The 14,246-nt window shown below is 40.8% G+C and overlaps 1 protein-coding gene and 1 long non-coding RNA gene across 3 annotated transcripts in view; both read right to left on the reverse strand.

Annotated features, from left to right (window-relative positions):
• The window catches only part of LPIN1 (lipin 1), a 91,121-nt gene that overhangs the window by 53,172 nt on the left and 23,703 nt on the right, over positions 1-14,246 (reverse strand). For both annotated transcript variants that reach the window (XM_009275567.2, XM_009275566.2), the window contains exon 2: positions 10,611-10,667. In XM_009275567.2, coding sequence (XP_009273842.1) covers positions 10,611-10,667 — 57 coding nt within the window. The remainder of the gene's footprint in view (positions 1-10,610; positions 10,668-14,246) is intronic.
• Positions 161-10,604, reverse strand: LOC109279364. The gene is made up of 2 exons (XR_002086136.1): positions 10,523-10,604; positions 161-358 (listed from the first exon to the last, which is right to left on the reverse strand). It is a non-coding gene; the product is annotated as an uncharacterized LOC109279364 (long non-coding RNA).

A 14,246-nucleotide genomic window follows, 5' to 3' on the forward strand; every position in this document is an offset into this window, starting at 1 on the left:
GCAATTTCGCCGCCCGCTGCTGTGCCTTGGCCGGCGGGGAGCTTCGGCAGCTCGGGGTAGTGTTTCTGTTGGTTTACTTAAACCATTACTTCAAGCTTGAAATGATAGTCACAGAAATACCTTCTTTTTTTACCAGCTCATTTCAGTCAATGTCAAAAATGTTTAACACATAAGGCATCTTTATTCAGGTTTGTAGATGGGAAAACCAGAGAGTGGAAAAGGGAATCATTCAGCCCAGTTCAGCATCAGTTCAGACTGATGGGCAGGTCCTTGAAAGGCACTGATTGAAGCTAGGGTTCCCAGAGCACAACGCTCATGGCCATAGGAAGCACTTCTTCCAGGATCATATGCTTTATTGCTGTGAATAAATGCGATGAAATAAAGTTTTTACACCAGACGGTGGTTCCCTTCCATTATAATCATTTTGTAACCTCCTTTTACACTGAGTGCCTCATTCAACTGAATAGGGAAGTGGATGTCCGTGATAAAAATTAACTGATAGAGGAATCTTCCAGGCATTTTCAAGTCTGTTTACAGAAGGCAGAAGAGGGCGGTGCTAAGTGCAAAACAAATGAGCTGGAAACAGAGTAACACTGCAAAAAGAGGACAAAAAATACGCACCAAAAAAGCATTAGTTCATTAGTTGAAGAGCCTGCTAATTTTAGGCTTGAAAACAAGTTTTTCAGAGCTGGATTTTGTGCATCTACATGTTCTAGTCCCCAAAATGTACAGGCAACTGAAGCCTGGGAAGAGTTCCTTGTTGAGTAATTAGCACTTAAGCCTTCCATTTTCTGTTAACTTTCCAGTTATACTGTAAAACAATCACGGTGCAATCTCCTCTAGGTCATCAGCCGATTGTAGTCCTTCAAACTGCTTTTCTCCACCACATCTTCCTCCTGTAGTTCTGCTAACTCTGCCTCCATGTTGGCTAGTCTTTGTACAGCGCACAAGGCGGAACCACTGGCTGATGGGGCCTGGTGCACACTCACAGACTTGAATCCCTGCTCCTTGTTCTCCTCCATTCCCAGTTACACAGCTACACTAATGAGTTCACCTCGGTTTTAGAACAAAAAAGTCAGTGAAGACAATTTCTGCCCAGGCACAACAAAAAAGGGTGTTTACTTAATCCCAGAGAGAAAACAATATGCAACTGAGCCCAGAAATACCTGCAGCTTTGTTTCCCAGGCATATTGTATCTAATCCCTTGTGAGTGGGCAGTCAGTCATTCCAGGCAATGAGGCGTGCTGGTAAATAATCCCATCCCCAATGTAAATACAAGAAGCTGTGCCTGTGCTGGCTGTGGATCCTGACCAGTGCTCTGCCCACCACGTCTGTGTGGAATACGATCCCTCCGAGGGGGTGGTATCCTCCAGCCATCACCGTCCAGGACTGCTGTAACATATTGTTCCACTACAGTCTTTCACTACTATGCTAAAATAAAAACTTGATCGTAACACACTGAATCAAAACCACTGTCTTTCCGCAGCCTCAACAACAGCCTCAACAAGAAGCTTCTCTGCTTCTTTCAGAAATCCAGAAGCTAGAGCCTCAGCTTTGGAAATACTCTGTTGTGTTTTATTATTTATCATGTCCAACCATCTGCTGCTTGACATAAAATAACCCACAGAATAATGCTCTACATTTTTAATGGTTCCATGTGCAAGGTCATGTTTTTTCTTCCTACGGAGCAATGTAAAAATAGCCATGATACACACAAGATGCTGTGGACACTGCCAAATGCTTGCACAGCAACAGTAAGCTTCCGTTAACAGCAGGGCACCATCTTTGTCCTTCTGTGCTTTTTTACTCTGTTCTTACTGATTGTGTGACCACGGTGCAGGGTGATGTTCCTCAGGTTACTTCTCTGGAAGAACCTCTGCCAACTGATTCTGAAATCCTTACTTGTCTTGTGCTGCACTTCAGCTGATAACTATTCTCACCAGTTACACCTGTGTAGACGACCAAGCACTGGTACATAATCTTCCATACCATCCAAGCCCTAGCACGGTCATGGCTGTGGTTTTGGCTCAGCCCAATGCAGAGTTTGGAGGACAATATGGTCAGGGACAGTTCCTGAAAAGTAATCTGGAGTTGCCCACAAAACTAAATGGCTGAGGGAGTACAGTCAGGAGGCATGTTCTGCCCTTGCAAGAGAACAGTCCCTGGCGGTGTCATTTCCAAAACACACTCAGGAATTATGAAGTTCTGAACTATTACTGTTTTCTTCCTGGAACATTTTCCCCTTGACAGGTTTCTTTCTGGAGGCATTGTGTTGGGCAACACAAGTTTGTTTCCCAAGGTTTGAATTAAAACTGTCCACAAACTTTCGAAGGATCTGCTCATGAAAGTTTTTCTTTCCACTCCTTTGCTGGTCTGTTTATATCTGTCCATTATTACCTAACTCTTCATTCCTGTCCCAAAGAGCTTATAGTTTACGTATTCACTCTGTGTTTGTACAGTTCTGGCACAGTGGAGTTCTAGCCTATGATCTGGGCTCATAGTTACTATGAAAATACAAGTAAAACAAAAGTTAAGCTGTGTAGTCTTCTGTAAATTAATAAAACTGGGTTAAAAAAAAGTCTACAAGCACATAAGAGCTTAATAAAACTCAAGAACAGATTCATAGAGAACATTATATAAGTTCATGCAGGGGTGGGGGGGGGAAAGGCCTTCAATTCTAGCTTGGGACACTAGATTTTCCTGGCAAGTATGTTGCCAGTGAGCAAAATAACCACTCAAACCAAAAAGTTAATTATCTAATGCATTATCAGTAATGTCTGGCATTTCCCCCACTAAAACTGGAGTTCATGTTCAGGCATATAGTAGCTGGGTTATGAATGACTGCAATTGTTAATGCATGCACACTGTGCATGTAAAAATGATTCAGTAAATAGAAAAGTTGAGCTTTTAGCTTTTAATTTATAATGAACTCATAAGCAAAGATGGCTCTGGAGTCTGGTGCTGACATTTTCTGTATTAGTATTAAACTCGGAGTAGCTCAGGCAATATAAGTTAAGAGTTGATCTAGTTTTATTCCAGTGTAAACAACAGAAAGTAGTTGGACTCTGATTCTATAATTACCTAATTAAATGTCCCAACATCTTAACAAAGGAATAGTTCTCCTAACGTAAGTAAATATTTTTATACAGTACCTACAGTTACCTGTGATAATCTACTGAATTCTCTGTCTGGTTCACATTATTTTTTCCCTTTCCTTTTCTTTTCCCTTCAAGTCCAATTACCTAGTACTTCATTTTGTCCTTCATTTGAAGGTGCAGTAGTGCTGGTTATTGCAGCGTGTAAATCCTGGCATTTAATCTGCCTCTTAGTGCTTGATTTATTTGAGAACTTCTTTTAAAAAGTGTAAGTAGATGTTATTCAGTTGCAGAGATTTCTAAAACATTTGGCCCCCTTGACTTTAACTTGTTGCCAGTTTTGTCTGTCCTGCTGGTTTTGCTTTGTCTCTGTTTCTGGGATCGACTGCTCCCACTGTTTCAGTATCAGGTGCTTGAAGATCTGAGTAGTAAACAACTTACTTTGAAAAGAGAAAGAATGCCGTCCTTGTCCAACATAAAGCCATACAGGACGGCCTTATTCCGTATGAAACCATCTTGCTTTTGGCAGTGTGTTCAATCTGTCACATTTAGGCAGGTGCATCTGGCCTGCACCAGCCATCAAGTCTGCCCCGCCTGAGCTCCTTGCACTTTGCCAACTTTAGCTTTTGGATTTTGCTTTCCATATGGTCACGGTTCCCGAGTATTGTAATTGTCTGCTGACAGTGACACATGCTAGCCAATACACTTCTGACATCATTTCTTGTCTTCCTTCTTTGGCCTCACTGTTAAGAGGTGAGATGATGACATCATCCTCAGGAGGACTGTGATGTCATCAGAAGTATAAAATGTACTATAAAATTTAAGTCATTAATGAGGCGGGGGGTGACAGGTTAAAAGGGAAACTGAGAGGATTATTTTGTCAAATGATCAAATGTGGGACTGTAATTTTCCAGGAACTGTTGCAGCTGGAATTAGAAGCAGGGCAGGAGGCACTGGTCATGTACCAAAATGCTCATCTGTAACAATAACACGCTTATCAGCTCTCATGGCGTCAGGGCTTGCATTGCATAACCAAACTTGATTTTGAACCAAGTACTTTCGGGCTTGGTTTTGTGACAGATACACTGTTTCCCTCCCACCCCCACCCAGAAAATATAGTCCCAAAAAGGGGATCTGTAGCCGACGAACTACCAGACAAGGTTTTTTTTCCTTCTCAGAATACAACAAGTCTTGATGATGAAGGTTCTCAAAAGAGCCTTGCTTTTTCCTCTAGATCTCATCCAGCCTTGCAAAAACATGAAAACCTCGATGCTTCCTTTATATCCTAGCAGCTCTTCCCACGGCCAAAACTCAGTTCTCTGCAACAAAATACTTGGCTACTGAGAAACAGAGGCATCTGTTGACTCCTATGATCCAAACATGGCCAAAGCAAAAGAGTGTAGGAATATTTAAATTAGAAACAAGAGAGGCTAAATACATCAACCCTGCTGGAGGTCCACTTGTCCCAGCCCAATCTCATCAGAAAGTAATTTAGCTCCAAATCTGTAAATAACCAAGCTTGAGCTCTCTAAATGCAATCTTAGAAAGCTTAGAAAATCTTGAGCCCTGATAAAGCAAAGCAATCACAGTGTATGAGATTAAGGATATGAGAGTGAAATCATCAACATGTTCTTTCTTCAGCCAAGGCCCAGAATTCCTGCATAGGCATGTTCAAACACAGACCTGTACTCTGCTCAGGCAAAATCCATACGGATGTTTAAATGCACACACACACAAGAAATGAGAGATCATACACAACTCCATGGCAAACCCCTCCATCCTGTTGTGGACTGAAATGCTTTCCAGCCCAAAAGCTAGCTTTTCATCAGTCCAGTAAATCTATGCATGACTAGCAAAGCTTTTGCCCAGAATACTGTTTTCAAAGCACAGCAAATCAAAAGCAAGATCATCAGTATTATTTGTTTAGAACAAAATAGTACAAAACACGCTTTGAGAACTTCAAACAAAGCTGCTCTACTTCCCAGGGTATAATCTTTTCTTTACTATTCCTGCATCTCTTGCAAACGAAAATAGCAGCTTTAATCCTGAAGAGGAAAAGATACTTGGAAATCAACTCCTTCTGCTGAGAAGATTGTTACTTTCCTCTCAGCCTCATGTCTGCAATTTCTACATCAGACTGCCTACCAATATTGGATTATCCTCGCAAACAGGTTCTGAAAGTTATTGCTTGGGGGTTCTAAAGTAGCACATCTTGATTAGTTCACTGTATTGTTACCTCCTTACTATGCAAACTAGTCTCTCTTTCCTGTAGCTAGCAAAGATGTAACAGCTATAGCCAACTTAAGATAATAGGAAGATAAAGAGATATTTTGTATAAAGCTTTTTCCTATGGTAGGCTAAGCATTACGTGCTAATAGAGCTCAGCTTGAAGTTCATTCTGTAACTCCACTGAGAGAGTGAAGTGTCTAACATCAGTTTTATACTAAAAGTAACAATACTTGGTGCTTCTCACCGTGACAGAAAAATTCTTCACTTCTGTGCAGATTAGGGTGTAAAAGTGGTTGTTCTGTGTGTGGCTCCTGGTGCCACTCCGTCCCTTGCTTGTAGTTACGAGAAGCAGGTTTACTTGGCTTTGAAGTCAGAAAATTCTGCACTATCTCAGGTACTGTCATTAGTTCAGGCTGCCTATAAACTGGATGAAAAGGGTTTTAATCTCCCCTCAAGAAAGAGGCAGATGGAGGATTGTGAGCAGGCTGTCATGAGGAGAGTCGGACCCTGGTGCTTTCTCCTGCGCCAGTGAACTGATGGGAAAGGCCTCTGCAAACTTTGCCTGAAAGTTCCCCTCTTCAGCCCTATCTTATGAATTTTGCTGAAAAAAAGGGAGATAATCCAACCCCTTGCTACTATTTTTCTTTTTTTTTGCTCTCACTAAGACTCAACTTTCTTGAATATTTGAAGTGGTAGAATATAACCAGATTAGGGCATTTTTTTTAAACGACTGTGTGTATCATTTCTACTTTTCCCAATGCAGCCTGTGCAGCAGGTGTGGATCCTGTGCCTCCAGCTGAAGGGCGCCCGCTTTCCCTCCGCAGGGCTTTCTGTAACAGCGAGGCCGGGGCAAGGGTGCAAGTCTGTTCAAGAGCTTTGGCCCTCAGGTCTTTCCACACTGTCTTCTCATTCCTTCTCGTGTGCTGAGCTGTGAGGACACCTTAACCTGGCAGCACGGATTTCAGATCTCTCTGATCTTTAACCTCTAGACTCAGTATCAGGTGATTTGAGGGGAGAGGTGAGATACTGTTTTGGGATAACCTGTCTTAGAGGCATTTTCTTTGCAATTCCATTCTTGGGGATTTTAGTGATTTAAAGTAGTCGTCCTTTGAATGCTTGTGATAATAATTTCTTCAGGCAAAATTTGAGCTGTATGGAACAATGATAATGTTTAAAAATGTATTTGGCTTAAACAAATTATCTTTTCAGTCTTGCTTGCTGTCAGAACTGACTTAATCTTACTGCTTCCAGGATGATTTGTTCTCATAAATATATTGTTACTGATAAAGATATAATGATCAAAATTGTACTGAAATCCTAGAAACAAGTTGCAGCACAGCATTAAATCCTGTGCATGCAGTCACAGGACAATAAATTCTCTTTAATTACTTGCATCAAGTCTGCGCAATTTCTCAGTAAATAACATTGTTTACTGCAGTCTTTTTCTTATCTAAGCAGTTCACTCCCCTGGTTTAGGCTGAGAACTTATATAAAACTCTCACTGGTGCCCCTAAGTCAGATATTTTAAAGCAGGAATATTGTCATTTATTTCAGTTTTGCACCTGCTATCTTTCTTTATCTCTTCTGTAAGAACATGCATATCTATGTGACCTTATCTGGGGAACTGGCTTCATTTTTATGATTTCTGCATCTGGAGTACTTACATAGTTAATAGGTGTGACCGGCTTTGCAAAATCATGAAAATAGTCCTTTTTTTTTTATTTCAGTTTCATGTTCAAATTTCTATGAGTGAGAGAAGTGTCCTTGATAACACAGTAGTAAATCCTTCCCTTAAAATATTCTTGATGTCGAAATGAGTGTAATCTCCTCAGACGTGTTATAGCACTACAATCCCTGAACGTGGTAATGAATGTTTTTTTAGAACTGCAATTAAAAAGCATTTAATCTCCATCAGTTCAAAAATAATTATTTGGAAAATTAAACTTAGGTTTGCTGTGACAAAGAATATATCAGCCAATTCAGATTTGGAAAATGAACTATTTAATGGAGGAAATACATTCTGTAGATTGAAAGGAAGGATTTCCTTTTTCTGATTTTTGCTGTTGTGAGAAATTTCAGTATTTGAATATTAATATTTGAACAAAGACTCTGGAATATAAAAGAGTCTTGAAGTAAAAAATGCACACAAGTTTTTGCAAGTGAAACACCTGTCTTAAAGGGGTGTTATTAGGGATATGTAATCTGGCCAGAAAGTATGATGTATTTGAATGGCTCTCAGGAGGCAATAATCCCTTATAAAGAAATCTAATTCAATGTTGAACTGAGAAAGTTGAAACAATTTTAGTTAGTGCAGTATTAAAATACTGTAAATGAATGTGTCATCAACCCTGCCTGCTCTACGTATCATTCTCTAGATCCTGCCCTTACATAAAAGCCAATGAGGGTCAACTCTGTGTCCATGTATTTCTGTTCACAATTTGAAAAAGGCTTACAAGCATTTGCACATACATACAAGAACTTGTTTTAAAAATTATGTTTCAGAGTTATTTTGAGAAAATGGCTGCATTCAAGAATTAGCACGCTGTGAAAATCATTCATCCCTGTTCCATATATTTAGCAGAGGTGTTTCTTAAAACAAGCATTTTGCATAAGTCTATGGAAATCATTTACTTCAGTGAAATTGGTGGAATCCATTTCGTTAGATCTAGCATGTTCTGGGGTACAAAGCCTTTGTCCTGGCGGTCTGTATGCTTTAGATATTCCGTTATGCAAATCTAACAATTCATCAGAGATTCTGCCCCATTCCTGCTACACTCCTCACGGTTTACCGTATAGTTTATCTACTGCAGACAAATCTACATACCATGCACAGTCTCTCAAACCTAGCAGCTTCTGCCCACAAAAGCAACACAAGCTTGTTTTACTATTATTCGCACGTCAGCGACACTGTGTTCAGCGTATCATGTGCAAAGAGAATTCCCATCCCAGTGAGTTTAGAGTCTGAAAAGTATCAGGCCTGATGCTCAGTTCACACAAAGCGACATAATCCCATGCAAGCCAGTGAACTCTGTATTACACAAGCTTGCTCATTGTTTCAAACAGGTGGAATTTTTTTTAAAAAAGCAAGACTAGGAACAGGCAAGCATGTAGTACTTTGTATCAAGCTTTGCCATAGTACAAGAAGAGACAAAGGCCTGGTCAGAAAATACAGAAAATAATTCTATTTAATAGAATAAAAAACAAAGTCATACCCACAGGTAGCTCAGAGTCACATCAAGGTACATGTCTGCTTCTGATCTGAACTCTTCAGACACCCTGTTTTAACCCATGCCCACCCCCACAGTGCAATTTGGGCACAAACAAAAAAGCCTCCCCGTGCAGTCATCCCGGTGATATCAGATGCCCCTCCCCTGCAGCCCTAGGTGACAGCCCAGCTCATTCACCCTGCGTGTTTTGCATGCTGCTTGCAGGGGATTGGGATCATGCTTATTGCTCATAAGGTCAGGTGTAATTTATCCTGTGTAATTCTGCTTCCTGTGGCAGATTCAGTTTGATATGGTTTTCTCACTTTCTGTTTCATACTGCTAACGTGTCTGTACAGACATAGGCACAGCTTAGTGCGAACACGTCTTTTGTCTGCAACATCTTTGGGATTTTTTTTATCGTTAGTGGTTTGCTAATTTCCCGTGATCTCCCATCTGTGTAGCATGTTTTAAATATAGCACATCCACATTACAAAATTCTTCCTCCTCCTCTTCTTCATGTATTTCTGTACTACGTTATGAGAAATCTAGGACAAACAGCATAATAAAGATATATAAAAATGAATTCAAAATTTTGCCCAAATAAAACATAAACTGATTCTTCTTAAAGTATAATCTTACTGGAATGCATTATTCTCAGTTCTTTCAAAGTTACAGTACAAGTTCACATGACATGTTTTGGTTACCCAGGAGATGTTCAGAATCTCACCTGAATGCAGACCTGAATGTTCCCAAAATTTGGGAATGAAAGATTACATGTGTAGTATTGCTTTACATGTGTTTAATTTTCAGATTTTATGCTGTCCTTTGCTAATCCCTGTTTATTTTACTGGCATTTTGAATTCCCAGGTACCTTTCTGTCTGCATAGCTCAGCTACTGAATTGGATGAACAAACCCAACCCCTGCCAACAGCAATCAACCTCACCCTCATTTCAGACTGCCTGTTCGACTTATCCACCTTTCCAGTTTGCTAATATCAAACTCATCGTGAAGGTTAGATCCTCAATTTGTAAAAGTTGACGTACCTTCATAGAAATCTTGACCTACATCTGCCAGACCCAAGCTGAAAAGCTGCCAGGCTCTACCAACCAGCTAGCACACCGAGGATCTACATGCAAGTCACCATAGACTCCTGGATCAGGAAGGTTCCTCCGTAAACTGTAGAGTATATCCTATGCTGCACTGTGTAGGTTGTATGGAAACACCTGAGTGGGATCTACGTGAGATAGCAGTATAGCTATGCTAACATTATACTCCACCCAGTCTCCTGTGAAACCTACACAGAGCTGTACAGCGACTCCAATAGTTCAGCTAAGTGGAAGTAAGTCTACATGGCTCTGCTTGGTGCTGGGTAGAAATGCTGTGGTCCTACCTGTGATTTCAAACACGTCAGCCTCTAAATATTCTGCACCACCATCACCGTAAGAGTAGGTCACTCTGAGGAATACAGACCAGAGTCACTTAGGAAATCATCAGGTTGTTTCCCGGATCTGCCTCTTTTCCCTCCTTCACCAATCATTCAGCAGTGGCAGTTCTATAACTGGGGTGGGAAGTGCCATTCTCCCTTTCTCATTACTTCTCCTGAGTGGTTCTTCTGTCCAGTTCATGGCTGTGTCCCAAGACCACCACCTCACAGATGTGCTCTCTGCCTTCCAGGAGAGCAGCAGAAGGGGTGTCTGGGTACATTTTCCCTGGCTTGGGACATGTCTCACATCTCACATTTGCCACAGGTTTGCTGATTCTGTGCTTATTGCCCAGGTCAAGTGCCAAATTTCCAAATTTTTGTGTTGTTTCCATCCTTATCCTGCTAGTACCGGCCACATGTGAGGGCCACCAGTTTCACAGAGCCACCCAACCTTTCACAGCAATAGTAATACCACGGTGGACATACAGTAACACAGTGTCCAAAGGGTGACACTTGGACATGCTGCGCTGGGTACCAGAAGATGGACAAGAGTTAACCACTGCCTTACCCTGTTTTCCCAAAGACCCACCAGGCTTCAAGCTAGGCCAGTCCTAAGGCACTGGAGTTAAAAAGCAAATGAACAGTTAAATTCCTACATTTAGATTGCGAGTCCAGACGTTTCGAATCCAACCAGGATCTTTCATCAATGGAATCTGAAAGAAACAAAGAATAATGAGGAATAATACGGTTAATTAACCATGCACAGAAGTTAATGTACCCAGGCCTCAATTATGGTCCTTGAAGCCCAGCTGCTCTAATGAATACCTCTCCTGTGATTCCTTTGTAAGCCACATTGCCCTTGTGTCATCCTCACTTTTTATCTGTACTGAGATGTTCTCGATTCTCTCTTTCCACCATCTCAGTTTTCAGGGTTTTTGCAGAAGGATTTAATCCTCTGCTAGTAGGATCTGTATCATCAGCTGGAGAGAGCTTGGAAGCAGGGGATCCCTGTGAGCTCTGAAGAAGCATGGACCACAACAAGCTCTGTTTATTCTTTTGCAGGATGAGGATGCCCAAGGCAAGGGACAGAGGCAGAGCTATAATCCCACCCTGCTGGCCAGGGAAAAGATCTTTTCATATGGCAGCATCCCTAGATCTGTTCATGGTACAGGAAGACCTCTAATACCCAGTAGGACAGGAAAAGGAATTCTGTAGGACACGAAGAGCACATTTCAGGTCCTTTGAAGCAACCTGGAGTCAGGGGCTGCATAGCAGAGCCAGGACATTATTCCCTGAGTAGTCCCCTCCTGACAGGCAGCACAGGAGCCCCAACAGGGTGGCTGTCCTTTCAGAGCCAGACCCCCAAAGCTGAGGTGGCACACGATTACAATGACAACCTCTTTCTGAATACATAGAAGTAAGAGTGAATGGTGACTTCATTTTTAAAGAAACCACAGTTGCAAGACACGTTGAAATAAACTAATATCTAGTAAAAAGGGTAAGCTTCCAGTGTTGCTGGAGATGATGGGATTCATGTTTAACATAAAAGGAAAAGTTATTGAACAGAAATTCTGTACTGCATTTTATACTGTTTTTTATTCCATAGTGGGATTTTACACTGAAAGGACTAATTCTACAGGATTGATAAATATGATGATATGAACAAATCATTTGAAAGATTTTCCTTTGGTGTGTAGAAAAATTAACATTCAAATATGTCCAGGTTTGCTGGTGGTGTGTGTTCTGAAAACATTCATATTCCCTCATATTCAAATCTCAAAATTTTTCAAGCTCAAATGCTCACCAGAAAAAAACAAACTCATTCTACTCTTTATCATTCTCAAGTTGTATGACACCCAGAATACTCTGTGGAATCTTACTGAGCAAATAGAGAAGGCATGAAATGATCCCTTTTCTGAAATCTCTCATTTAAATACAGCTAATGAAACAATAACAAATAAGTAGGAATCAGAAGTATAAAAAAACCCAAGCATTACAGAAATAAGTTCACCCAGTTCTGGTAGGTGCAGTTCTTAAGCGTTCCATTAATGTTCGCTGCACTCACTCACACACTCTTTTATATGTACAATTAGAATAACATTTTGCGTTGGTGATGTTAAAGGAAGTTTGGGGTGGCACCATCAGGAAAAGACAGTAGAGGTCTGGCATGTAGCCCTTCTCTGTTCACGGTGATACCTTGGACTTGAGCATTCCATTAGGGATTGCACCACACTATTCAAACACAATTTACCAAGTCTCTCAACAACCTTATGGGCCAGGAGGTATTATTAATTCCATTTTCCAAATGAAGAAACTGAGATACACCCTGATTAAATGACTTACTCTGTGTTACAAAGGAAGTCTAGCATCAGAATTAGAAACATCTCTTTCCATATGGCCATTGTTTTAACAAGTCTATCCTTTCTATTCTCAGAAGCAGAACAAAAATACTGACATTATTGCACCAATAATTAAATGAATAGAAATACTCTTGCAGGCTAAATTAGTAATTGAAATACAGATGTGTGTTGTATGCAAATGCTGGATTTAATATAATTACTTTCTTCTGTTGCATGTGCCTGTTTGGGTTTAAGAGGTATCTTGCTGCTTTGTTGACCAAGATGGTGGCTAAATATGATGATATGAACAAATCATTTGAAAGATTTTCCTTTGGTGTGTAGAAAAATTAACATTCAAATATGTCCAGGTTTGCTGGTGGTGTGTGTTCTGAAAACATTCATATTCCCTCATATTCAAATCTCAAAATTTTTCAAGCTCAAATGCTCACCAGAAAAAAACAAACTCATTCTACTCTTTATCATTCTCAAGTTGTATGACACCCAGAATACTCTGTGGAATCTTACTGAGCAAATAGAGAAGGCATGAAATGATCCCTTTTCTGAAATCTCTCATTTAAATACAGCTAATGAAACAATAACAAATAAGTAGGAATCAGAAGTATAAAAAAACCCAAGCATTACAGAAATAAGTTCACCCAGTTCTGGTAGGTGCAGTTCTTAAGCGTTCCATTAATGTTCGCTGCACTCACTCACACACTCTTTTATATGTACAATTAGAATAACATTTTGCGTTGGTGATGTTAAAGGAAGTTTGGGGTGGCACCATCAGGAAAAGACAGTAGAGGTCTGGCATGTAGCCCTTCTCTGTTCACGGTGATACCTTGGACTTGAGCATTCCATTAGGGATTGCACCACACTATTCAAACACAATTTACCAAGTCTCTCAACAACCTTATGGGCCAGGAGGTATTATTAATTCCATTTTCCAAATGAAGAAACTGAGATACACCCTGATTAAATGACTTACTCTGTGTTACAAAGGAAGTCTAGCATCAGAATTAGAAACATCTCTTTCCATATGGCCATTGTTTTAACAAGTCTATCCTTTCTATTCTCAGAAGCAGAACAAAAATACTGACATTATTGCACCAATAATTAAATGAATAGAAATACTCTTGCAGGCTAAATTAGTAATTGAAATACAGATGTGTGTTGTATGCAAATGCTGGATTTAATATAATTACTTTCTTCTGTTGCATGTGCCTGTTTGGGTTTAAGAGGTATCTTGCTGCTTTGTTGACCAAGATGGTGGCTTGAAGATATCATAGCAGTTGACTGCTCAGTGATAACACTAAATGTTTTAGAACATGAAATATCACAGTTTCATCCCATTTTACACAGTCTGAGGTGTGGGTCTCAGTGTATGTCTTTAGTCTTTGTCACTTTTTTAATCCTAGGAGCACTTCCACCTCCCAGGGAGAGGTGCCAGCCCCATCCATGTCTTGAACATGTAAGAAGGAAACCCAGATGTGCCAGCTGGATGCAGTGTTTGGGGAACAACTGGGTTCATTCCCTGGAAAATGCCCGCCCCACAGTTTGGCTGTAGCCTCTGGATTTCCGAAAGGAAATCAGCAGTGCAAAACAAGAACCAGTTAGGGTCCCAATCTGCCACCTGTGCACACTGCTGGGTCCAGAATAGCTGCTTTGAGGATGGGCTGGAAGGAGCAGCTGTGAGGGCAGGCAGTGCACTAGGAAGTGCCGCCTTCTTACTCCCAACATCAGGAACATGTTGGCAGGGTGGATCAAGGGGGGTTTGTATTAATTTATCCCTTCTTCCTCTTTCTCCAGTCTTTGCAGTCTGGTCTGGAGACCACCCAACTAGAAAACAGCTCAGATGAGTAGATTTATTTTCAAATATCTATATTCATGAAAGGACTAGACTGACCCTCCTTTCCTCCCTCCCTCCTTCCCTCCCTCCCTCCCTCCCTCCCT

The sequence above is a fragment of the Aptenodytes forsteri genome, unplaced genomic scaffold (assembly GCF_000699145.1).
Source record: "Aptenodytes forsteri isolate BGI_AS27 unplaced genomic scaffold, ASM69914v1 Scaffold94, whole genome shotgun sequence".
NCBI classification, from domain to species: Eukaryota; Metazoa; Chordata; class Aves; order Sphenisciformes; family Spheniscidae; genus Aptenodytes; species Aptenodytes forsteri.